Source organism: Eleginops maclovinus, chromosome 15, assembly GCF_036324505.1.
Source record: "Eleginops maclovinus isolate JMC-PN-2008 ecotype Puerto Natales chromosome 15, JC_Emac_rtc_rv5, whole genome shotgun sequence".
Taxonomy (NCBI): domain Eukaryota; kingdom Metazoa; phylum Chordata; class Actinopteri; order Perciformes; family Eleginopidae; genus Eleginops; species Eleginops maclovinus.
In genome coordinates, this window is record NC_086363.1 from 2,827,269 (window position 1) to 2,855,146 (window position 27,878).

The following is a 27,878-nucleotide window of genomic DNA, read 5'->3' on the forward strand; positions in this document are numbered from 1 at the left end:
AAAACCCCCACACTCATTTCAATTCTGACTCTCCTGACCCGTTAGAGAGACGTTGGTGCTTAACACATTTGGTCACTTAGTGTTTATTGACTGCGAATAAAAGGAATCAAAATGATGTTTCAAAGTGACATATGTGAAGTCATACGTTGATAGGTTTCATTGTCATATGCACAATAACTTGGAGAGGCCCCAGTACGCTCTCTGGGGTTTTCCCTTTCCTGTAGTGTCTTATATGGGTTTTAGTGCATGTAAACTGTCTGCTAAGGCTAAAATGTATGTGATCCTTCCAGAGGGAGTTTCTCTCCCACACACTCCTCCTCTCCCCCGCCTAAAAACGCCTCCTTACTTCCAGAACAACCAGTGACACCATTATGTAACACTCCCACTTCTATTGGCTAGGTCTCCAGGGGCGGGACATCTCTAAGCGGTTGACCAATCACAACAGAGTCGGCACTACTTTTATAAGGGTATTTAAACCTCTTATATGTGCATTCTATTTTTGTGTATTTCCTCACATGTGTGGGTAGTTCGTTAATCTACTCCTTTATTTCCTGCTTCACATCAACACATTAAAGCAGCTGTGAGTCTTTCTTTGTGAATAGCAGTTTTAGCATCGCCCCAAAAACAGCCTCTTATCAACTGTGTGAGTCAGACTCCGAACAGCTGCCACCAAATATGTTTTCATTCACAATTTTCCCTTTTTTAGCTTCTATTTTCTAACATCATCGGCGTCACAAGCTCATCGAGAATACTCCGCCGTCCCGGGCTAAATGAGCTCCGAGTTGCCTCTTGAAGTCATTGGTGATGAATGAATAAATACACACACTTTCTCCCACGTCAGTAGGCCGCATTTCCGCCCGCTTCTTAGTCACGGTTATAGCTCCCTTTGATGTGTTGTAGGCTATAAACAACATAAATAAACTGCACATTTGCTGCAGGTATCTGAGCCGCTGTCACTTCTCTTTCCTGCGTGTGATGCGGTGTTCCTTTATATATCAACCTGTGCAGAGAGATAAGAAAATAGCTTTGAAAATGGTCGCTTGTGTTGGGAGCTTCGTCTCGTTTCCTGCACTGCAGAGCTGATCAATGTTGTTTCTTAACATAATAGCTTTTAGATACTTCTGCAGAAACGTCATGTGAACTTCTGTAGTTTAATAAGCACATCTTGAACAGGAAATGTGAGATAAAGCAGGAAGGTAAATCACAATGACTTCCTGTTTTCTACTTCAAAATCTTAACGTAATACATGTTGAACGTCGGGTCATTACATCAAAGCATGTCTTCTCTTGGTTTGTCTTGAAACTGTTTCTATTCCGGGAAATAAACTCATATTAGACGGATATCTTTACTGTCAGAGCTGCCGTTTAAAAACACAGTTCAACCTCTAAACTAAGACAATACAAATTGGATATATATATTCCTCCTCTTACACTATGACTGTGGTCCGTCGCGGGTTGTTAATCAGATGGAAACATATGCAGAGAAAACCGCACGTCTGTCATCCATAATCACCACTCGTTCATTGAGTCCTGTTTATCATCAACAGCCTGAGGCGGTGCGACAGGTTCAAATCGCTTGGCAGGCGACACCTCCGCAACGCAGGGAGACTGAGAGAGAGAGACAGCTTGCATTTTGACTGAGTCATTCCTGAACATCATACCGTTTGAATTGTTAACGGGCAACAGGGAGGGCTGTGGGAGTATCTCGATATCAAGAGCTCACATGAAGTCCATCTTATCAAGCTTCAAGTAAAGTGTGTGTTCTTCTGCAGCACATACGTTGAGTAGATGAAGCTATTTGAGGCTGAGAGGAACGACTTTATGGGATGTAAATCAACCCATGACAACAATTCTTAAACTACTGTAGCGTGTGTTTAAGTGTGTGTTTAACGCCAAGTTGTCATGATTATTGGGTTTTGTTGAGTTTTATTTTGAAATGTATCTTCCTCCTTGTGGTGTCCCTTCCTGTGTTTGCCCTCCGGTGTCTGATTGTCTCGTTGTTTTCGCCCTTGTGTTTCTCCTCCACTCCCAATAGTCTTGTCTTGTGATTAGTCCCGGTGTGTCTTCGTCTTTCCTGTGACTTTGTTCCCTGTGTCATGTTCTGGATATCCGTAGTCAGCCCTCCCTTGTCCACCTGCGTCTTTCTGGTTTGTTATAGTTTTGCTACTTTTGCTTTGTTGTACCTGCGTCCTCACTTTTGTATTTTGTTAACAGCTTTCTATAAATAAAAGCACACTATTCGTTCTACCTTGTATACCTCCTCCTCATTACTGCACTTGGGTCCTATTTCACCCTGACACAAGTAACCAAATAGCTTGCAAGGTTGGATCAAAATCTGACAAATAATATAATTTTTTCACCAACAACTGTCTTATTTTGGGAGTGCAGAATCCCTGTTCCTTAGTTGGCAAGTCCTCCAAAGATAATGGTACAACATTCCCGATGAACTAAAAGCCAACGCTGATTTCTCCTGGTGTTCACGACCGAGAAATCGATTGTGAATAAACAGAGGAATGAATCGTATGGATTGTATTCATTGAGCACGACAAGCTCATCATCTGTCGGACAAATAGTTATCTGATATCCGGGTATTTTGTTTTAATCAAAGCAAGAGTAACATGTCAGAACGAGGAAATCGAGAGCAGGAAAAAGCCTCCATTAGATCTCCAGTAGAGATGGACAACACGGCTATAGGAAGATCAGTGAAGGACAAACATCAACCCCGCTATGAATATTTATATACATGTGTGTGTTGCTGTGTGTGAACACTCACGGCCAGCATGCGGTTCTTCTCCTTCTCGGCGTTGTTGAGGGCGTTCTCCAGGGTCACTCGGTGTTTCTTGGCGACCTCCTCCAGAGCCCGGGCCTGGCCGTCCTTCATCTGGTTGACCTCGTCCTCGGATCGGGCCTGCATGTCTTTCATGTCCTTCTCGTGGGACGACTTCTCCTCAAGCAGGGTCTGAGGACAACAGACATGAATATGCATAAACACACAGGTTTAGAAAGGTGAGTGTTTTGGAAGACGACGCGCATGCATGCACACACGCGCACACACACGCACACACACACACACACACACACACACACACACACACACACACAGAAAGAGCTTCGGCTGACATTCATCCCATATGCTGTTTAAGCCAAATATAAATGTTTCTTAAGTGACAGCCAAGGAATAAATTCTTAACTCTGTCTGCAAATGCTCCATCTTTCTGAAACCCAACAGCCTGCAGACAGAGCCCTTTGTAACAGACTCCTTGTTGGACTACTGATAAAAGGCTTATTGATTACAGAGCAGCGTATGCCAGACGTTATTGTGGTGTCGGTGTTTGATAGCTGTTGTCTGCAGCCTCAGGAGGACTTTTTGCTAAATCATGGCCCCTAGCTACTCCTGCTACTCATTTCCTTATGATAACAGGGGGGCATGACCTTCTTTTTTGCAATAAATTAATCTTCGAAAGAAACAGAAGCAGACTCATTGTCAATAATATCGTCTGGAAAAACAACTGCATGACTAATATGCGCTATAGCTTGGCTGCATAGTCGTCTCAGGCAGACTTTTGAATGTTTTTGCAGAGAAAGTGATTTTATATGCACTTGATGGTGATTTAATGTTAATATATTAAGGCTAAAGCTTACACTTTGTGTCGTATTACTTTTATCTTTACACTGTTGGCCTTCTGCTACAGAAAAACAAACCTGCAAACTCTGGGTTTCAATTAAATGTACCACACCTTTTCCAATAATGGATGTACATCACCATATTTAAAGTGGATTTCAGCCAAGTTTGTGCTAGAGGGATAGGACCATGCTTGGAGGATAAAGGCCACACTAGCCTCTACAAAATGCATGACTTGTTTAATCATGTTTAGGTGAATGAGTTTGAAAAAGATCATTCAACTGCTAAATGGTTCATGTATTTCATTAACCATTTCCGGTTGAACTGCTCGGCTCATTTCATAATCAAATTCCAGGTTTCATTTCCAATTCTACATTTAAAGTCCATGTTTAGATTCCACATTCAAAGTTACAACTCCAAAAATCCAAAATGTTATGTTTGTATTTGTTTTTATTTGAAAACAGTATGTTGTGCTTAAATTAGAGAAAGGGGAAACTCACCAATATGGTTGGCAAAGGTAGTGCTAACCTGGACTTAGCATATGCAAAAAACAGTTAAGAATCTCAACTCTTAATTGATTGATTGCGTCCTTAATGGGGCTTAGTCTTACATTACATCTTACCCCAGAAATATAGTTTAATTGTGATCTGCTGACTCATGGCTTTGGATGTAATGCTTTGTGGGCAGTGAACTAGTTAGCAAAGTATGCTATCGGTTACAGCCTGTTTGAGTCTCTGAACATGGAGATATATTGATTGTTGTGTAAGAGTAATTGCTGCTAAGCTAAGATAAGACAATCACAGCTGTGGGGGGGTTAATTGGGATCATTTAGAGCATGCTGATCAGTGTTGTGCTAGTGATTGTTTGAGTAAGAGGAGTAGTAGGGGTTGAATCAGAAAGGAGCTGCCTCATAGATTTTAAACTGCAGGGATAAAAGAGGAAAGTGAAATTCAGGATGGATAGCAGCGAGCTCAGAGGACACAGAGGAGAGAAGAAGTCCTGCTGATTTAAGTTGTTCCTGAGCTCCGTATTTTGTCAGACGAGCAGACAGGCAGGAACAAAAGGGTTTCGCAAGGTCACAGTAAACAGAGATGTTTCTAAGGAACTGAAAAGTGTAATCTGTAACCGATTTACTTTGGGTTTAATCAAGGGAGCAGCTGGTTCTTCATCGCATGGGTTTAGCAACATTTTAATTAGCCTAGCTGTGCCAAGAAACACACATGGGAGCAGAGATATCCATCACTAGAGCTGACAGCAGGAATAGTAAAAGACCTTTAAAGCAAGCCAAGACCCTCTCTGTGAGACTGTTCCCTGTGTGTACCAGGATTTAGTGACTTCATGTGACTACTAATGAGATCAAATGCATCGAATAAAACCTTTTCTTTTGGTTTTACATTACATTTATGGTACTCAGCTGTCCAAACTTCATTGTGTTTTTGCTGCAGAGATGTAGATAATGGCTTTGAGGTTCAGATTGTTCAGGTTTCTGTTGCTTTGCTTCACTTGTTTTGGCTGTGTTGCTTGACATTTATAAAAATACAAGGTATGCAAAAGAAAGAACGGACATAATGAATAAATGGACCAGATACAAGGACTGTCCAGATCTAGTTTTTGATTCTTGATAAGCTTAAATGATTCCTATTGTACAAAGGAAAGTGGAAACTGGAAGAAATCTAGAAGACATATTGCTGTCACTTGGGACTACAAAAAGCTGGGACTACAAATAGACAATCTTTGGTTGAGACACCGGCTTCTTTTCTGGTCTGTTCTGGTCAATAAGTTAAGCGTGGTATTAATATTAATTAGCAACATCTGATATGGATTTCAGCTGGCATCATCTGTCATTTTAACCTGATAGTCAGCACTGGCTCAACGATGAAGAGAGTATTGTATCATCCAATGAGTTTGTTATCATCAGACCTTCTACATTTTGCTAAACCTGGGTGTCAGAACGAAACAAATCAACCGTGCAATCATATATTTTTCCCACTGAGAGTCTAATACTTACACTCATATATATTGAAATGAGGAACTGTAGAGCCAGGGGTTGAATTGAGGAGAACAAAAAGGCAGAAATAGCAGATTGAAAGGTACCAAACACACAGCAAATAAGTGGCTTTTCTTTTGGCTGATATTGATCCATTATAATAAACACAGATCAGGCCATACATTAAACCTTTTCTTAATCATCTTCTAAACTCAAACTCATGCAGATCTTCAGAGCTGTGTCCTGAGATGACATATTGCAAACACACTCACACTGCAGCCCGTCCTAAAGATGCACAATGTACACGCTATTTGGCCATTATGAGTCATAAAACGAGTTAGTATCTGGAAGATTATTGCATAAATCAGACATTGGCAACAACATAAAACACAAAAACTCCAAGCTCCCACCAGGGACGATATTTTTGAAACACTAATTGCTATAAACCAGAAGGAGGTTTTGGAAATCGACCAAAAAAAGCATCCATCAAGCCGGTCAAACCGAGAGAGACTGCTGGGTTGTCGTATGGCCAAACCCACCCAGAGGGGTTCAGCTGAACAAAAGGGCTGGAGAACATATTGGGGGGTAGATTTTTCCTTTTGCACAGAGAGACGACATGGGAAAATAAAACACAAAACATAAATGAGAAAAAGAAAAGAGATAAGGGAACGGAAAAGCCTCCCATTACTCTAATGACTTTTCCACAACGCTGTATAATTAAGTCAGACCACTACCCTTATCTGAAATGGTTTTTCTTTGCTAATGTTGCTCATTTTGAAACACAATTAATCCAAACATTCATCCATTAAGGCAAAGAAGATAAAAAGCACTTTATTTCTGTTTCAAATATAAAGATTTTTGAGTTAAAACACGGCAGAAATAATACTGAGGGATGTCGCCGCAGCCTGAACAGGAAGGTGCCGTACAGTTTGAGCGTGCGAGATGGTGTATCGTCCAGAGGAAGACATTGAAATTCACAGCAGCGTCGCTCAGCGGGAGGACTCTCAAAGCTCCCGGAGGATTACACTGCACAAATGTCAGAGATAAAGGGATGCAAAACACACATGAAGCTGCGACACTTGACATTTACTGCTGGCTGCGGTGGCTCTGCTGACTCCACTGTTGCTAAAATCATGTGACCTTTTGAGGAGCAATTTAGCTTTCAAAGTTTATGCGATTGACAAAGTTTGACCCTAACAACAGTTTGATGATTGAAGGTCTGCACAAATCTGTGTCGCATTTAACTTTCCTGAAACAAAATGACTTGGAGAAGTGATTAAAATGCAAAGACAGACAGACAAAGAGTGACTTTAGTCCTGGTGCGTTTTTATACAGCTATACGCTCACGCCTTGACTTTTGGTCTCCTCTGTAAAGCTCTTCCTGAAATCAATCAATAGTTCAAGTCAGATTGTTGTTCCACATCTACTGGCTTTGTGGCAACTCCTCAAGAGTACACGGGGGGGGGGGGATTACTCTGTACAGTCACAGGAATGTCAATACCAAAACGGAATGAGGATATGAATCAGTTTTGGGTAAAACTTGTATGTTTTAGGACAGAATTTAAGGGATTAAGGACTTAAGGTCAAAATGAAAGACAGCACAAGCTTCCTACATGATATAACAAATCTCCTAGTAGAAGTACTCAGATCTTGTACTTGAGTAAAGTAGAAGTACTCAGGTCTTGTACTTGAGTAAAGTAGAAGTACTCAGGTCTTGTACTTGAGTAAAAGTAGAAGTACTCAGATCTTGTACTTGAGTAAAGTAGAAGTACTCAGATCTTGTACTTGAGTAAAGTAGAAGTACTCAGGTCTTGTAGTTGAGTAAAGTAGAAGTACTCAGGTCTTGTACTTGAGTAAAGTAGAAGTACTCAGATCTTGTACTTGAGTAAAGTAGAAGTACTCAGATCTTGTACTTGAGTAAAGTAGAAGTACTCAGGTCTTGTAGTTGAGTAAAGTAGAAGTACTCAGGTCTTGTACTTGAGTAAAAGTAGAAGTACTCAGATCTTGTACTTGAGTAAAGTAGAAGTACTCAGATCTTGTAGTTGAGTAAAGTAGAAGTACTCAGGTCTTGTAGTTGAGTAAAGTAGAAGTACTCAGGTCTTGTACTTGAGTAAAAGTAGAAGTACTCAGATCTTGTACTTGAGTAAAGTAGAAGTACTCAGATCTTGTACTTGAGTAAAGTAGAAGTACTCAGGTCTTGTACTCGAGTAAAGTAGAAGTACCAGAGTGTAGGAATACTCTGTCACAGTAAAAGTATTCTAAATGTTCCTCCAGTGAAAGTAGAAAGTACTCTCATCTAAATGTACTTAAAGTAGCGACAGTAAAAGTAGTCATTGTCTGATTGGTCCATTTCAGAATAATATCTCTGATATGTTTTATAATGATTGATCATTAAAGTGTTCTCAGAGCTGGTAAAGGTGCAGCTAGTTTGAATGGCTTTGTATACTGCAGGGTAGCTGCTGGATTTACTGCAGGTGAACTAAAGTCTGATTTAAGGGCTGATTATATTTACCATCATTAATCCTAATCTGCCTAGCAACTGAAGGGATTAAATACATGTAGTGGAGTAAAAGTACACCATTTACCTCTGATTTGTAGTGGAGTAGAAGTACAAAGTAACAAAAAATTGTACTGAAATTCAGTACTTGAGTAAAGGTACTTAGTTACTTCCCACCTCTGCTAACTAAACATTAAGATATGAGTGGGGGAAACAATCGAAAAAGCCAGAAAATCAACAAAAAGCCAGACTGTGATGAGGAAGAAATCTCTGCAGCTACGAGGGCTAACAATGAGAGAGGAGCAACAGGATAACGCAGGAACACTACACATCGGGATAGCAAACCATTAGCAACTCTATCAAAGAGCTTTAAAGACGAACTGAAGACAGAGATGAAGGAAGGAATCATCAGTCCTCTACAAGAACTAAGCTCAGAGAATCACAACGAGCTACAGACGGAGGAAATATTCCAGTCCATCTCCTCTGATGTTGTTCAAGAATGCATGGACACTAATCTTTATGCATTTGGCAGTCTCTCAAACTACTTAAACCCTCAAATATATACCGATATCTTGCTTTGAGTTTTCTCCGAGGTATAATTGTCTTGTTTTCTATGCAAGGAGCTACTCTCCAGAATACGAGCTCAGAATATTTGAACGTACTGTATCTGAAGGAGGAGAAAACAAGTCTGGAGCCAAGTCTACCAAGAGCCTCACAGCCACAGCATATTGATGCCTTATTGGTTATTCATGACGGTGTTATTCAGCTCCGAAGAGAATATAAATCACACACACACACACACACACCCACACACCTTCTCGAGGGACTGGAGCTGTTGTCTCTGCCTATCGTCCAGCGCCTGGCTCTGGCTCTGCAGGGCCTCCCTCTCTTCCTCCATCCTCAGCACCTTGTCCTTCAGCCGGCTGCGCTCGTTGTCCAGGTCCCTGATGGCGGCCTCCTGCGTCATCTGTGTGGCCTGCAGGCTGCTGATCTGACCTGAGGCACAGGACGGAGCAGACGGACGTGAGCACCATGCCAAGAGAGAAGAGGGTGTCATCTGCATACTGGCACTCTTTGGAGGGTTTCTTGTCACAACTGGAGTCAGCAGTTTTTTTGCTTTTCAATTATATTGGCCATTGACCTCTTTCATTAAACCTGACATTTCAGTCAGCCCATTTATTTTGCAGGAGGAGGTACTTTTTCTGACGATTTCACTTAAAGTCAACTTGGACGGTCCAGCAGAACTTTCTAGTGCAATGAAATAAATGCTGGGTTAAGGAGTTGCTATTTATCAACCATTTTATTTACCCTGGTTGGTTGTTGCGAATGCCGTACAACCCACAAATGACGCCAAAGATGGATTTTACGTCACCTATGAACTCAAACCCATTTTTTGAGCGGCTTTCACATAATTGGACACTTTCTGGGTCTCTTAAGACACAGGGGGACATATATTAAAGACATTAAAAGGTGCATTTTGCACAATATTGGACCTTTAAATACGAGTTCCCACGACAACACATCCAAATAAACCAAACAAAGAAACCAAGAACAGTTTAAATAAATGAGAAGGTAGATGTTATTCTTCTCCTTCACATGCAAACAGCTGTAGTGGAAAATGATGAAGCGTCCTCTTCGGTCACGGGACCAATGGGCCAAGCATAATCCGGCCGCTATTGCTCACACATTTCAGGCGATGTTGCTTCACAAAGGACTGACAGAGCGACGTCATGAGATATTAAATCAGATACTAACACGCCACGATTTGCACACAAACAAACACAAACCTTACACCGGGAATAATTGATGTGTGAAGGGCTTGCTCTGCCTCTGAGGGACTGGGAATACCATTAGATTGGAAATACAGCATTACGCCATTAAAGCGTTCCGGGCCGTGATGCCTCAGACGGGATGAGAGCTGTTAGGGGATGTGTTTGATGTGTTTGCACGTCAAGCCCAGGAAGTGTCTTGTGGGTAGCGTGGGTGCACCGGTGTTATGAAAAGAAGGCCGAATGAGAGAGGAGGGGGTCTTACTGGCTTTGAGCAGTATTTCAGTTGCCTGCTGCTGAACCCGGTCTCTGGCTGCCTCTAGTTCACACTCGGCTTCTTTCTGACGGATCTCCACAATTTCTGAGTTCTGGGTCACCTCGTCCAGCTGCTTGGTTAGGTCCTGGAGGAGGAATCAAAATCAAAACAGCATAAGAGAGAGGAAAGACAACTCTGTTAACACTTACACTGGCGGATACACCAGACTGCTACGAGGACCAGTACATACTGTACAAGAGGGCAAAGAAGATGGATGCTGGAGGGTTAGGTTATGAATATGTTTATGTTATAATCATGCTGTCATTGCTTATGCTGTAGCTGAATAATTTGAAGCTATCAGCGATTCTCACAAATATGAAACTGCCCGAGCTGTTTCTTTTTACAGACTGAAACATATTGGCGGCATATGATTAATAACTGAGGATCAGGAGAGTATGCTGACTGCTGTTCAATTAATAAGAACCACACTTCAGGGAGGGATTTTACACACACACACACACACACACACACACACACACACACACACACACACACACACACACACACACACACACACACACACAAGCTGTGTTTTTTAGCGCTCTGAAGGAACTCATGAGGGGCAATTTCACATCTTTCAATCCCATCAAACTGCCTGCCTTGAACTTAATTACTGCTGCAGCGGCGGCAGTGACAAATAAACTTCAGTGTGATAACCACAGAGCAGACACACACACACACACACACACACACACACACACACACACACACACACACACTTCACACTGAAGTTTCTTTGTCACTGCCGCCGCTGCAGTGTGTGTGTGTGTGTGTGTGTGTGTGTGTGTGTGTGTGTGTGTGTGTGTGTGTGTGTGTCACACAGTGGAAGCACTACTTTATATGTCCACTGTCTTTGACAGGAAAAGAAAATAGAAAGGAAAAGAAATGTGGAAACAAAAAGTGTGAATATGTAAAAGAAGATGATGAGGGCCACGTGAAGAAGGAATTACAATAATGAGAAAATAGTAGGACATTTGAAAAACTGAGTTGAAAACGTAAAAGTCGACATTTAGAGAAAAAAATCCAAAATTAGGAAAAAAATGCAGATTTTTCTGGAAAAATTGATAATTTTGCAAAAATAATCGGACATTTTTAAAAGTCGCTTAGTTCTGTTTAATGCATTTGTACTGATTTTATCCCCTTTATTAACGTGGGTTCGCATCTCTATTGAATACGTTACTTTTTACCTTTTGTGATAGCTGCACACTGAAGAATCCCCGCTGTGGGACCCATAACGCACTTCTGATTATGTACCCGGCTGGATGAAATGTAAAAATAGCTTTAAAGTTGAATTAATTAAGTCTCTGTTGATTTGTGAGAGGGATCCCATTGAAACCAACATTAAGTCTTACCTCTGATTCACCCCTCCTTGTATTACTGAACCACCCACACACACTCGCACACACACACAGATACCCACATCTGTCAATCATCTTTATTATGTAATAAAAGACCTTCTAATCTGTTCTTTGGATGACGTATTGTTTCATCCTGCCTTAAGCTTTCCCTAACTAATCCAGATGGGCTTCACCTGAGAGAGGAGTATTTAGTCCAAAGACAAATGACAGCAGCGATTTAGCGTAGCTTCAGTGGAGTATTTCACTCGGGGGATAATTTGTAATTTTTGGCGTGCGTATTCCTGTAGAAGCTTGTGAACGGTCGGCGATTAATTGCGTCTGTCTGAGTTTCTCCAAGCAATCATTTGCCTGCATTTTCTCTGGAGAATTGTCTCCTAAATCATGAGCTAAGGAGGATGACAGGGAATACTGAAGCAGGAAGCTGGAGCATCCTAATGACAACTACATGTGATTTCCACTGGTGTTATGTCCATATTTTATGCTAATTTAAAGAATGCCCGTAAAAAGAAAAAGACTATTAGTGAAGTTGTGGAAAGCAAACAATAAATTATCTTCATGCATGAGGAATAAAGAAGTACGATGTGTGAAAAGTTGGAAATAAAGGGGCCCAGTTATGTTTTTTCTGGGTTCATATCAGTGACATGTCTCCATGCTTTAATGTTCAAGAAGCTCTTTATTTCTCTCATACTGCCTGAGCTGCTATACCTCTTTTCACCCTCTGTCTGAAACCAGAGCCAGTCTGCTCTGATTGGTTAGCTGGCCAGCTCAGTTGTGATTGGCTCAACCGCTTAGAGATGTCCCGCCCCATAGCCTGTCAGGCACAATGTGTTGGAGCGCTGGCCAATAGGGCTGTTACATAGTGATGACACTGTTTTCAGGAAGTAAACAAAGGAGTCCAATGTGTGGGGGAGAAACTCAGGGATTTTAGCCTTTGCAGACCATTTACATGCACTAAAACCTACAATACACACTACAGGGAACGGAAAACCCCAAGAAGCAAATGAGGCGTCTTTAAGAGATGTATTACCCTTATCACAACTTATCAAAAACATAACGAGATCAAATTGTTTCTGCTCTCTGATTTCTGTTTTTCCGCCTTGAATCTTGAATTGAACTGTCAGCTGAAGTCTGTTTCCAGCTCTCTCTCTGTTGCTCTGTTGCCGGTTCTTTATCTGGGTTACAGTTAATTGCTCTGAAAACGAGTGAGATTATTAACTCCAGGCCCACCAACCACTGCTGACCTCGATCATATTCCCAGTGTCGCTGAGGAACGGGGACCCTTCCTGTCTTCAGAGCAATCAGAGATGATTTCACACAGCATATCAGGACAACAAAACAGACCTACTTAACTGACTCCCCCGAGCGCATGTCAACTTTATTTTTAACGCTCGAGATAATATATCCGCTTCCTCAGAAAGTAGAAAAAACTGAATTTTTACACAAAAAACGGCCAACTTACTGCCAAAATGATGCTTTTGAATATTTGATAACGAGCACATTTAAATTCCGGTTTCCTTGCTTGCCATCTGCCTCTTCTCTGCTTTTGTTGGTGCAGCGTTTAATTGCATGTTTTATTTTGCAGAATAGAAACTGGAGGCTGGGATGTGCATTGTGTTTGCAAATTACACAAACATAAAGGGGTTCCACTCGGAAAAACATATCTACACAACACTACTAATTAAACAATAAAGGTACCAATGGGATAGGAAGAGGAGATACTGTCAATATTTAATTAATAATGTATATTTTTCATGATAAAAAGTGTTGTTTGTAATGATTTCATTGAAATAAATGGTTGAAAACGGGTTGAAATTCAACAAATATTTTGTATTTATGACTTTAATAACGTTCTCGATGCTTGCTTTAGGTCTACTCTGATCATTTCTGATTTCAAATACTGTATATGCTGATTTTGAAATGAAAATTAAGTGCATATTTAAGGCGTAATTGTCAGAAATAGAAAGTTTGCAGGACTTCTGCTTCATGTAATTAAATAAAGGTAAGTATCAAAGTCACCACTACAACTATTTAAACTGTGATCCATTTCATTTATTTATATCATATTCCATTGGCTAATATAGTTTAAACAACCATTTCACCTTCTATGACAGAGGACACATTTTGCAAGCTGTCGATAAAAATTGGAAATAAAATCTGTTCAAAATTCAAAATCAGATCATAGACCATTCCATTAAATTACAGGATGTTCTTTTGCACTATCCCTATCCTGTCTGGCCTTTATAGTGCAGAAACAAAAAGCATCCATGAATGGATCACCTGTTGGGGGTGGGGTGGGTTGGGGGGGTCGGGGGTGCTAAACTCACCTTGACGTTGCCGTCGGCGGAGTTGAGCGACGCCTGCAGCTTGTGGGACTTCTCCCGGTTTTCCCGCGCTTCATCCATGACCCGGGCCAGCTCCACCCTCAGTTTCCCCAGCGTCTTCTGCAGCGCCGCCTCCTGAGTCTGAAACTCCCGCCGCAGCTCGGACTCGGTGCGTTTCCACGCCAACAGGTTGTCGGCGGTCAGCTGCTGGGTCCTCTTCATGGCCTCCAGCTCGCGCTCGTAGAACGCCTGAGCCTGGGGGAGGAGGACAGAGGAAGAAACAACCTCAGATTAATCGAAGTGTGGAAAACAAGCATCTAGCAGGGATATTCTCTATCTGTGTTTTGAGATTTCCCGCCTTTTTCTTTATGTTAAACTGGGTATTCATTTGGAAAACATTCTGGATGGATGAAAAGCTTTCTCATCAATTTGCAATTTAATGAACATAAAGAGGCAAACGCTGAGGCCAAGACGTCCCGGCTGACAGCGCTCACTGTCAGAGAGGAGCGTTTCCTATTGGAATGAATGGCTTCTAAATGCAGCCGTTCTGCTCCCGCTGTACACCGGTCTGCACGTCTCAGCCTTCACTTTCAGCAAGGTCAACACAAGGCTTCCAATAGGTGATCTCAGTTCTTTACAGAGCATATTTCACCTTGTGTAGCCTTTTTTGTAATGGATAACTCTCCTACCATGCATTTATAATGTTCATACAATATATATTTCCCTTAGCAAATAAAAACACTGCATAAGAGCGTAATACTCAGCTACTGTACCTTGCTGAGTTTGGCTTCGTACTCCTCCACCAGTCTCTTCTTGTCCTGTTTGAGCTCCTCCACCCGCTCCGTCAGGGAGTCCACCTGAAATTAAGAAAAATAAATAAAAACATTAAGATATTTAAGTTAATTTAAGCTGATTTAATGGCAGTGATATGCAAAGGAGACTAAGACATGTCTTCCACATGCTTCAAGCCTTGCTTCAACTCCATCAAGGATCTACTTTGTGCAGCGGGTGTGTTCCCCCGGCTTTGTGCAGCGGGTGTGCTACCCCGGCTTTGTGCAGTCGGTGCGTTACCTCGGCTTTGTGCAGCGGGTGTGTTAGCCCGGCTTTGTGCAGCGGGTGTGTTACCCCGTCTTTGTGCAGCAGGTGTGTTACCCCGGCTTTTGTGCAGCGGGTGTGTTACCCCGGCATTGTGCAGCGGGTGTGTTACCCCGGCTTGGTGCAGCGGGTGTGTTACCCCGGCTTTGTGCAGCGGGTGTGTTACCCCGGCTTTGTGCAGTCGGTGCGTTACCTCGGCTTTGTGCAGCTGCACCAGTTTCTCCTGGTCTTTGCTGTAGTCTGCGTTCTGGCTCTGGTGGCTGCGCAGGAGCTCCTGCACCTCCTGCCGGTGCTGGCCCTTCAGCTCCTCCAGAGCCGCCTTCTTCTCCTGCTCGAACTGCGTCTGCGCCGAGCCGAACGTACGCAGCTTCTCCTCAAAGGACCGCCGCATCTCCTCCACCTCCCGGGACATGGACACCACCCGCTGCGTGTGCTGCGGGAGACGCGAGACGGGGAATAAAAGACCGAGCTAACGGGAGCATCCATACCTGGGTTTGTAAGCTCCGGGTTAACTTTTTCAAGAGCTCTAAGCCAGTGGTGATGCAGGTTTGGGAGTTTCTGACCTTCTTACTGCCATGAAATCCACTAAAATGCATAAACTATTGTCTAAATATAATAAAAAGTCTGTGTAGCCTTAACTTTAATCAACTGGGAACATAAACAGCCTCATGCTGGAAGCAGTAAACACACACACGTCCTTTTATTTGTATTTGCATCCACAACTTGTGCTTGTTTTGTTTTGATTTTTGGATACTTTTATGGGATTCACTCTTACCAAGAAAAGAAACAGACATTTAAATTCCAGGAACAAGAAAAATTATCATAATCAAATTAAGGGTAATAACTGTATATCTGTGGGCAAAGAAAGATAAATACTACCAGTGTGTTAAAGGGTGTTCACTACATTTCCAGCGTGAGAAATAATCAACCTCTCTCAGGGCCACATTTACATAAACACATGTACATGCCTTTCATTTGATTTGCCTGCACGGTCTGAAATTAGCGTTTCATTTACGAAGGCAGCAGATAATTACACAATCAGCGACTTCCACTTACTATTAGTGGCAATTTGTACCTGGAAACACAAGTTAAAAATGTTCGGATGAATGGAAACTGTTGAAAGCAGCTCTGGAATCAAGAATAATCTGATACCGGGGTACAGATAAAGAAGCGATATTGATCTGTCAACACTAAAACAAACACCTAGGCGTGGTTGCATGTTCTTGCATTAATGGTCACTTAAAATCCTCAATTTTCCCATCCCGCTTCCTGCTCTTGAACACATCGCTGCAGCTCCTCTACCCTCTGTGCATAAATCAATAGAGTAATGTCATCCGTCTGTCTATTCATCATGCATCGATTTGTTACAATGTCCACACACACACACACACACACACACACACACACACACACACACACACACACACACACACACACACACACACACACACACACACACACACACACACACACACACACACACACACACACACACACACACACACACACACACACACCATGTTACTCCTCTCCTAAAACCATGGATCAATCAGAGTTTGTTTTCCAGTCAGCTTCCTTTATGGTTATGTCCCTCATCAGTGGGAGTTAGAAAATCTGTTTTGCTGCTATTGTTAGCAGAGTAAAAGCTGAAGGAGGCAGTTTATTTTTGGCAGTATTGAGCATGAATTCAATAAGAGCAGATTGTAATTGAAGAGGCTCGTCGGGGTTTGCAGGTTTCTGGAAAAGACAACAGAAACGTCTCGATTTGAAACTGCAGCCTGCAGATATCCTCTCTGCCCCCTCGGATATATGCATACAGTAACCAGAGCATCCTCTAGCCATTGTCTATGAGAGTATGTCTGGATTTCTTTGCAGATTTGTGTGCCTGTGAAGAGTTTTAAAGTTGAATACCCGGATTTGCATGAACAGCAGGGTAAACTATGTGCTAAACGTTCTCAAAATCTCGGTTAAAAGCCTCCCTATCTTTCTTTTGCTTTGTTGCTTGCAGTGTAGGCAGTTGTTGCTGGCATAGAAATGTTCCTGACAGCCAATAGGAATGCTCTCTCTCTCTCTCTCTCTCTCTTAAATGACCTTTGATTGGCTAAAGTCTCATCTTACAGTCTATATCTTTTGAAGCTTGAAAAACAAAAAGAGGTACGTCAATCTATTTCTCTAGCAGACATATATGCTGAACGATTATTATAGATTGTTTGCTCGATGATGCCACAAATAAAAGTGCCTTCCGCAGCTTAATGAGAGTATACACACAAGCTAGGAAGGATTAGTTAGTGAGCTTTTCTGCACCAATAACTTTTGTGTTCAATATTTGAACACAAGATGATAAAATTAGGACAAAATTTAAGACTGAACATACAGAAAAACACAAGAGAAGAAGAGACAACGACACAGACAGGCAAACCCAGGAGTAGTCACAACTGTGTGAATGTGTGTGTGTGTGTGTGTGTGTGTGTGTGTGTGTGTGTGTGTGTGTGTGTGTGTGTGTATGTGTGTGTGTGTGTGTGTTCACCAAATATGATGTCCTGATTGACACATACCGACCGTACACTGAACAGAATGTACACATTGTTGGAGCGATGTATTGATTTGTTATTTAATGTTTAATATACATTTTCTTGCAGTTTTGGAAATGAATGTATATTCTTCAGTGTAATAATTTAAGCCAAAGTAATTCTTCTCGCTTTTATTCTGAAGGCGGGTTTGGCATTATTTTATATTTGACACAGCTGCTGGTGGTGGTGGGATTGGCGCACCAGATGAGCATATGTTTTTTGTCTGAGGTGCAAAACAGTGTTTCAAACCTCTGTCTGAAAAGAAAAAGTGAATACTTCTGCTCCTACGCAACAAGTTAAATGGCCAGAAACACACACACACACACGCACACGCACACACACACACACACACACACACACACACACACACACACACACACACACACACACACACACACACACACACACACGAGTGGGGATGCAGACATGAAGGAGAAACTCTTTAAACTCACAACAGGAGACAGAAACAGACATCAGTACAGATTACCTGCAGCTGTGACATCTGTAGTCTCACGCTGAGCAAACACACACACACACACACACACACACACACACACACACACACACACACACACACACACACACACACACACACACACACACCTGAGCCTCGGTGCAGAGCTGCATGTCCTCCACCCTCTGCCGGTAGCTCTCGAACTCGGCGAGCGCCTGCCTCTTCATCCTCTCGTGCAGCTCCATGGATTCCTCCAGAGACTGGATCCTCCTCTTCAGGTCCATCTCGTCGCTGATCTTACTCTTGTACTGTGGATCAAATCATGCAAAGTATTTGGAAATCTGCATCTGATTTATACGCGCACACACACACACACACACACACACACACACACACACACACACACACACACACACACACACACACACACACACACACACACACACACACACACACACACACACACACACACACACACACACACACACACACACACACACACACACACACACACACACACACACACACACAATGATGGAGTGTGAAATGCAGTAGTTTGTGAGACAGGGGCGTACAGATTAAACGTTGGTAAGAAATCGTCCAGATTTTTAGGAAAAGTAATCAAATCTGAATTTATTGAGGTATGAAAATAATAAGGAAATTACTCTTTAATTTGAATTGAATGGGTCTTTAGGATTAGGGCTGAATGATTTGGAAAAAATAAATGCATTGCAATAATTTGGCAATATTACAGGGAATAATCCTGATACCTAATTCACATTAAAGTAGAAAATAAAATAAATCTCATGATGTGTTTTAAAAAAAGATAACTAGATTTATTTATTTTATTTATCTCAAATTAGGAAATTATTTAAGGTTTATGATCCGTACAAAAACATTTATTTACAGTACTATTTTTGGGCCAGAATTAATACATTTACCAAATATTGCCCTTACTGCAATTTGGATATGGCACTAGACCATAATACTTCTTTAGTATGCTGTATATTGACTAATCGTGCAGCTTTAATTTGAATACTTAATGAAAGTTACATTTAAAAGAGTAAATATGCACTTCGTCAAGACCTTACTTTTTAATTTGGCTTTTAATTTCATTGTATTTGTTATTCTTGTCTTATTTTCTTCTCATGTGAAGTGTTGGTTGGTTTGTTGCATTGTATAATGCCTTTTCGTCATTCAGGGTAATACATTCTGGTCATTCAGTGTAATGCATATATTACATAAAACATAAGTAAAATGCTAATAATGACTTTTGTTTATTAAAATATAAACAAGTACACACTACTAAACTAAGTAATATTGTATTTTTAAACAGAATTCACTTTGGTGTGAAAACTACTTGCTAGCGAATGGGTTGAACTTGGCTGGTTGGAAGGATATTTGCAAAGTGTAAATATTTGAAGTTACAATTGATTAGTATTTTAGAATGGCAGTGCAGTCCTTAAATATAGTCTTTTAATGAAGCATACACATCCTCTGGATCTTCTTATGCCTGACAGGATTTCTTTGTATTTAAAATATTATTGCACTGAATGACAATTTAGGGATCGTCTTCTAGAAATCAGAGTAACAAAGTGTGTGGTCTGCTATTTTTTGCTCAGAAAATATAAGGATTTAAAAAATTACACCCAGAAAAAAACAAAACGTTTTGAGTTGTTGAATACTTTTATATTTTTGAGGCTTGAAAACCAAGTTTTGTCTTTGACCCTGGTGTTTATTAATTGAGAAGCTATGTGTTACTGTATTTATTACCAGGGTTGGGGGGGGGGGGGGTTAGCACGTTTGTAATTGTGTTTACAGTTTATAGTTGTTGTTACCTCATGTGTATGAAAGCGGCAATATAAATAAAGTTGGATTTAATTAGATCCTATTAAACTCAGTGATATTCAAAGCTCTCTGACCTCGCAGAGGAGTATAATAATGTGCGGTAATGTCTCCATATATAAGTTCAGCTCTTTAATGTTGGTTACACTGCTGTCAGGGAAGTAAGTCATTTCCATAAGAAGCCATGACATATATAGCTGAATAATTAATATCCAGCTGATGAATATTGATGAGCGCTGCGGCTCTGCTATGTGATAGAGTTCAGTTCAGAGGGCAGAAACACACGAGTGAAATATATACAGCGATACTCTATCATGTCGGGCTGACCTGCAAGTGGAGTTCATAGCCTCACACTTTAGTATACAATCAATAGTTTAAAATAATGACTCAAAGCCTCATCATGCCATAGAGGTTCCTCGTGCTGCACTAGCTGATGTATTATAACCTTCAGAAGTTATAATGAGTGTTCAATCATTCCTAAAGTAATACTGTAATATGCATTAACGTATTCCTCCCTGGAAACAGAGATGAATTAGCTTTGGATTTCTAATATTCAGAGGTGGAAGAAGTACTCAGATCTTGTCCTTGAGTAAAAGTAGAAGTACTCAGATCTTGTCCTTGAGTAAAAGTAGAAGTACTCAGGTCTTGTACTTGAGTAAAAGTAGAAGTACTCAGATCTTGTACTGAGTAAAAGTAAAAGTACTCAGATCTTGTACTGAGTAAGAGTAGAAGTACTCAGATCTTGTACTTGAGTAAAAGTACTCAGATCTTGTACTTGAGTAAAAGTAGAAGTACTCAGATCTTGTACTGAGTAAAAGTAGAAGTACTCAGATCTTGTACTTGAGTAAAGTAGAAGTACTCAGATCTTGTACTGAGTAAAAGTAGAAGTACTCAGATCTTTTACTTGAGTAAAGTAGAAGTACTCAGGTCTTGTACTTGAGTAAAGTAGAAGTACTCAGATCTTGTACTTGAGTAAAGTAGAAGTACTCAGATCTTGTACTTGAGTAAAAGTAGAAGTACTCAGATCTTGTACTTGAGTAAAGTAGAAGTACTCAGATCTTGTACTTGAGTAAAAGTAGAAGTACTCAGATCTTGTACTTGAGTAAAGTAGAAGTACTCAGATCTTGTACTGAGTAAAAGTAGAAGTACTCAGATCTTGTACTTGAGTAAAGTAGAAGTACTCAGATCTTGTCCTTGAGTAAAAGTAGAAGTACTCAGATCTTGTACTTGAGTAAAGTAGAAGTACTCAGGTCTTGTACTTGAGTAAAGTAGAAGTACTCAGATCTTGTACTGAGTAAAAGTAGAAGTACTCAGATCTTGTACTTGAGTAAAGTAGAAGTACTCAGATCTTGTACTGAGTAAAAGTAGAAGTACTCAGATCTTTTACTTGAGTAAAGTAGAAGTACTCAGGTCTTGTACTTGAGTAAAGTAGAAGTACTCAGATCTTGTACTTGAGTAAAGTAGAAGTACTCAGATCTTGTACTTGAGTAAAAGTAGAAGTACTCAGATCTTGTACTTGAGTAAAGTAGAAGTACTCAGATCTTGTACTTGAGTAAAAGTAGAAGTACTCAGATCTTGTACTTGAGTAAAAGTAGAAGTACTCAGATCTTGTACTTGAGTAAAAGTAGAAGTACTCAGATCTTGTACTTGAGTAAAGTAGAAGTACTCAGATCTTGTACTTGAGTAAAGTAGAAGTACTCAGATCTTGTACTTGAGTAAAGTAGAAGTACTCAGATCTTGTACTTGAGTAAAGTAGAAGTACTCAGATCTTGTACTTGAGTAAAGTAGAAGTACCAGAGTGTAGGAATACTCTGTCACAGTAAAAGTATTCTAAATGTTCCTCCAGTGAAAGTAGAAAGTACTCTCCTCTAAATGTACTTAAAGTAGCGACAGTAAAAGTAGTCATTGTCTGATTGGTCCATTTCAGAATAATATCTCTGATATGTTTTATAATGATTGATCATTAAAGTGTTCTCAGAGCTGGTAAAGGTGCAGCTAGTTTGAATGGCTTTGTATACTGCAGGGTAGCTGCTGGATTTACTGCAGGTGAACTACAGTCTGATTTAAGGGCTGATTATATTTACCATCATTAATCCTAATCTGCCTAGCAACTAAATACATGTAGTGGAGTAAAAGCACACCATTTACCTCTGAAATGTATTGGAGTAGTACACTTAAGTAAAGTTAAGTGCAGTACTTGAGTAAATGGACTTAGTAAATGTGGGATTCAGATTTAACACACATGTAATCAACAACAATATACAGCCGTGGAAAAAGTTAAGAGACCACTTCAGCATTATCATTTTCTCTGGTTTTATTATTTATAGTTGTGTTTTTGAGTTAAATTAATATTTGTTATTTTTTTATTGTATTCTCTAAACTACTGAAAATGTTTCTCTGTGTTTGGATTTAACAGACACTGAACTGGCTGCCATACATGTAGGGATAAAGATCTAAGAACAATTTGGAGTGGTCTCTTATTCTTTTAATGTTGAAAACTAAACTGCACAGCAGCAGAGACAGTAAATAAAATATTAAAAATAAGGATTAATAGATATGTATATTGATATATCACTAATAATTAAATAATACAGAAATATTATTATTATAATTAAAATAAACATTATTTTTAAATGAGTATTTTATCTTTTTTAACTTTTCCTTAAATGTTTTAAATCTGGACTTGATAAGGAAGTATTAAAACCCTCAAGTATAATATCTGAAAACGTTTTCCCCCGCTGTTTAAACTGATCAAACCTTTCCACTCTACTTTAATATCTTTACACGGATGGTATCCTGTTTCCTTTTTACATTTAGTACTGTACGTAAACTCTTCTGACCTCTCTTATTAGCATGAGGGATGACATAACTCATGAACTTGATAAGAAGATAAGACGGCAGTGTCTTTGAATTAATTACATTAAATGTAAAGACCTGTAGTATCTTCTCTCTGGTCTCCGAGAGGATCTGCTGCACCTCCTCTTCATGCGCCTCCTTCAGGGTGGAGATGGCCGCCTCGTGTTCGTCGTTTTTCGTGTTCAGTGCGTAGATAACCTGCAGAGGAGGGGAAAGGGAAACCGGTTAGCCGTGAGACACAGTCAGCATCAGGAGTCATGAGGGGGAAATATCAAGATGAAAGCAAGGTTGTGATTGATGCTAATGCTCAATACCTTTTAATGGACTCTTTGTAGCATAGAAAACCCATTCACACTTTATCTACTACTGGAAACCATCATAGCCAGTTCTAATTATGTGGAATATTTGGTGCAGTATAGGGCTGCACAATTTATGAATGTTTAATCGAATAGCAATATGGACTGGTGCAATATTCAAATCGCTGGAGGCGCAATAGTTGTTGTGCATGCTTAATATTATTTTGTATTAATGGTTATTGTGCTGCATGTGTGCCCGGACTATAAATCCTATTCTGCAGACTTACTGAAGCATCTTTGTCAAATATTGTGATTTATATTCCAATATCATTCAAAATATGCGCACTCTTTTCAGAATCCTGAGGCCCTGGTGCAGTACTTTAGTTGGGTTATGCACTATGACACACCCAAATATTTGCAAGGTCACTGAAGTTAAAAAGATAGTCAGCTGACCCTCTTTTAAATCTCCCCCAGTGGAAGCCTCTCAGCATCTTCTCCCCTCTTCCCTCCTCAATTTAAAACATGTAAGCATGAAAAGTGTTCTCTCTGTTTCTTCCTGAAATAATTCAATGGTGCAACCCTGGATGTTATTCACAAAAAAATCTAAATGTTGGAAGAATATATGAATATTATATTGCTAATATGATATGATAGATTATATAGGCCTAAGTTCATTCTTGGTTTTGAAAGATGCATTATAGTCAAATTGTGTATTTTTATGAATTAAATTAGAAATTAAACCCACATTTATGATGTTAACTATTACAAATGATCATTTTGTGACTGCAAAAAAAGGTAACCCTTGTAATATCGTCATCCAGACATTTGAAAAACATATTGGGATATTGGATTTCTTTCATATTGCTGAGCATTTCCAAGTTACTGATAGCCCCATTTGTGCAAAGCTGTATAATCAGAAGCAGTCCTTTCACTACTGTGGGCCAACACGATAGAAACACTTGTCACACTTAACATTTATTATTTATAAAAGTATTTCCTTTAATGCAGCTTACAGATCAAATGCAATGAGGACATGAGGCAGGCAGAGGAATGCAAATGACTGCCGTATGATAATCTTTATAATGCTGTTGCATTGCCAATGAGCCGTGGTGTGTAGCTGGTACACAGCTGCCTACAGTACGATGTGAAAAACCTTGCAGTGCACGCCTGGATGTTTCCAGGATTAGAGCAGCAGCATCAGTGACGCCCCACAGTTATGAATTAGTCGAAGCCTCATATTGTCGGGGATAAAAATAACACAAGCTAACTGTTGTGCACGAGATTGACCTTTAAATCCGTCCCAAAAATACATGAAGCCTTCCAGAGAGCAGTAATCTGACAGCGCCGTGATCCCCCCCTCACAGGCAGCGCGAGAGAGAGGGGGCAGAAATGCGTTTCCACATGAGAGACACTCTCCTCGGCCATGCTGAGACAAACAAAGCCGTGTGTTGCCTCTTTTTAAAGTCAATATTCAGCACATTGAACCATGCCACACATCCTTTGTTTTCACGGGACCAAAGTCCGTCAACTGAATAAGAAAAAAGGGACTGTGGAGTAGAGATGGGAGAAGAAGCTTTCCTTTGACACAATGACATTCAGTGTGTGTGCCTTGCTAGGCGATGAAAGGATTTAGTTCAATAAGTGGTCTCGGGTTTTTCACAATTTCTATTCGTTTACTCACCACACACTGCGACAGACAGAGCTTTACTGAAATGGAACAGAGAAACTAAGACGCACTGCAAACAGATGGTACTGAGCCAAGGAAGGTATTCTCTTGTGTCATTTTACGGACCTCTTAATGGGAATACGATCAGCATCCATTACTTTAGCCTGTATGCTTATATCACACATCTCGTGGCCTTTATATAGTTCAAACGTGATGCTGTGTTTCACATCATTTCATCTCAAATGTATGACTTGGGGCTTGTCATGCCTTGGTGCAACAATTCATTTATGTCCCTTAATTTTATCACACATTGATTTGAAACACGACCAAGCTGTTAGCATTGGACGCTAGCTTGAGTATTTGTTGCCGCTGCTCAGTTTCTTATTAGCCGTTAACTATCCTTACAATACAGCCATGCTAGCAGCCCTGTTAGCCCTTACTTAGGAACAGCACGTATTTGAGCTAAATGCTAACTTCAGCATGCTAACAATGTGTATTGCATATCATGATCACCATCTCACTTAGCCATATTCACCTAAATGCCATATATAATGTAGCTTATAGCATGCTTTGCTAACTTGCAAATTATGTAACTAAACCTGACTTTGAATCAGACAAAAGTACAGCTAAATTCTCAGTTAAAAATATTAATGGTAATCTGTTCCAAAAGCTGTTGAGACATTTAATGTAAGAGCACACATTCCAACCTCATGTTCAGCTTCTGGGGAACATGAATGCCTGTGCATAATGTAATGGAAATACAGTACCTCCAACTGTTGGAATAATGCAATGTAGTGAACAGACAGGCCCCGATTTAATGTGGCTAACATAGCTACTAACTCACATCGAGGTACTGAGATAAAATGGTAGCAGTAAAGTCGAGTCAGTTTAATAGGCTAACATCCAAACTTTATTCCACAGAGTTTTACAGTCTGTCCTTTCACTTGGACCGCTCAAACGAGTGCTGAAACGTCTGAGATCAGAGGAAAGCTGCAAAGAGCCAAATAAATCTGCAAAAATTCAGTTTGCATCCGAAATAAAACATACTTCCCTCCACACGTCTGAATTATTCAACCAGCTCAGCTTAGGAAGTGAATGGAGCAAAAGTAACAGATAGATAGACGAGCTAAAATCTCCACCGCATCTCTAGAGTTTTCAGCACACTTCTGCAGATGAAATGCACCAATCAAAATGCTGTGGGCTCCTCTGACACACCCACACACAGGCAACAAAATAACAGACACATGCTAGCTATGCACACACATGCATCACACACACACACACACCAGCAGAGCCTGTCAAGAACAATTACACACGCGTCCACACTCATCAGCTCGATTATCCTGACAAATGGTCAAAGAGCCGAGGAGGCGGAGAAAGTATACGTGTATTTCTGTGTGTGTGTGTGTGTGTGTGTGTGTGTGTGTGTGTGTGTGTGTGTGTGTGTGTGTGTGTGTGTGTGTGTGTCTCAAGGGGAAAAGCAATCAGTGCCTGAGAGACAAAAGCTGCCAATGCTGTCATCATTGTCATCATGAGGGAACAACAAATAATGGATTTTGAAAGACAGCAGCGAGTCAAATAAAGATATCAGTAAAGCTTTGCAGATATCAGCCAATATTTGAGGAAAAATGTGCAATATTTCAATTTATTCTCATGAATTATGTAATAGATGTGGATAAGCCCGGTTTCTTTTACATTAAGAAGCAAACATACAGTTCTTAGGGGCTTGTTATAGCCCATGTGTGTCTGATTTGCAGCCATTCCCCTGCAGGGGTTCTCCTTCCACATAAAGAAGATTAAGGAAAGCATTGTTCGACCGTAAAACCAACCAACGATGCTTTCTATTAAAAAAATTGTAACGTTGTTGCTTTCATTAAAAAGGGATATATAATGCCTTTGTCTTTTCTGTAATGTAGTGTTTCCTGTAGAGGTTTTAGTGCATGTAAATGGTCGGCAAAAGCGGTTGACAATCACAACAGAGCTGGCCAGCTAACCAATCAGAGCAGACTGGGGTCTGGTTTCAGACAGAGGGTGAGAAGGTGTTGCAGCACAGGCAGTATGAGAAAAATAAAGAGCTTTCTGAACATTAAAGCATGGAGACATGTCCAAGGAGAGACACTACATAAAAATATGAACCCAAAAATGTTCATTACAGGGCCCCTCTAAGAAAAACGAGTCTTACTTTTATTGAAAAGTTAATTTAGTTCAGAAAAACTTTGATGATGTTCTTTTATTGTTTCAGTAATTCATTTTGAAGAATCTAAGAAATGATTAAGAAAGGTCCGCTTCAAACATCATCTCTCTCTCACTGTATAAATATGTGTTAGTGTGTGTGTGCACGCTTTGTTCTGAGGTGTGAGAAAAACCAAGAGAGAGTGTGAGACAGACGGAGAAAGAGTGAGACTGATCCTCGCCTCATCTCTTCGGGTCGATGGGTTCGTGCCCTCGGAGGAGTTTGCATAAATGTCTGTGATAGCGGGCCGATCGATAAGTGACAGCCAAATGCCACGAGTTTCATCTGTCAGCAGCGGGATCGTCACGGCTGAGAAACTCACTAAGACTTTCACCAGGCGTCTGTCCCCGAGATATGACACTGCTGTCAAACTCGGGAGGAGATGGGAGGAAAACTTTCTCATGCTCACTTTGTTGGTTTTTGCAAGCCAACTTTATAAGCATATTCAAGAGAAATAAAACTCCCTCTTCTTGTTGTTTGGATTCAGTTCTTGCTCTACAATCCTCTGCATTGCTCTCCTCACATTCAGTCAAATAAACTTTGGGAGAACGGTTCAACAAACAAACTCTAATGCGTACAGATATATTCACAGACACAGACGGCTACATTATCCACACACAAATATAAAGTCAAACAGGGAAATAAAGACGTACGTGAACCTGGCTTTACTTACTGCAACTTTGCTCACTTGAATCAATGGAAGGACGCTGATTTTGCTGTAATAACTTTAATATTTTAATTAAAAATCATCCGTTTTAATATATTTTCTGGAAATTAGAGTCTTGTCTCTGCTCTGGAATAAAAGAAAAACCTTTTAATTTTTAAGAAATAATCTAAAATATATGGTTTTTAGGAACAAGTTCAAATATTCTAACTTCCCTTGCAGAGTTATCTCTTATTTTACAAAAATATAACAACAAGGGGCTCAATTCACAACAAAAAACATGAACAGATTTCAAATAACTGTAGCTGAAAGCAATAATAATACGTTTCA

At 40.4% G+C, this 27,878-nt stretch overlaps 1 protein-coding gene across 3 annotated transcripts in view; it reads right to left on the reverse strand.

Annotated features, from left to right (window-relative positions):
- Window positions 1-27,878, reverse strand: part of fam184ab (family with sequence similarity 184 member Ab) — a 122,114-nt gene that overhangs the window by 50,065 nt on the left and 44,171 nt on the right. For 2 of the 3 annotated variants that reach the window (XM_063901588.1, XM_063901586.1), the window contains exons 2-9: window positions 22,753-22,887; window positions 18,138-18,296; window positions 15,158-15,397; window positions 14,643-14,726; window positions 13,873-14,124; window positions 10,140-10,275; window positions 8,920-9,101; window positions 2,773-2,958 (exon numbers count right to left, since the gene is read on the reverse strand). In XM_063901588.1, coding sequence (XP_063757658.1) covers window positions 2,773-2,958; window positions 8,920-9,101; window positions 10,140-10,275; window positions 13,873-14,124; window positions 14,643-14,726; window positions 15,158-15,397; window positions 18,138-18,296; window positions 22,753-22,887 — 1,374 coding nt within the window. The remainder of the gene's footprint in view (window positions 1-2,772; window positions 2,959-8,919; window positions 9,102-10,139; window positions 10,276-13,872; window positions 14,125-14,642; window positions 14,727-15,157; window positions 15,398-18,137; window positions 18,297-22,752; window positions 22,888-27,878) is intronic. The other variant, XM_063901587.1, reaches the window with a different exon arrangement.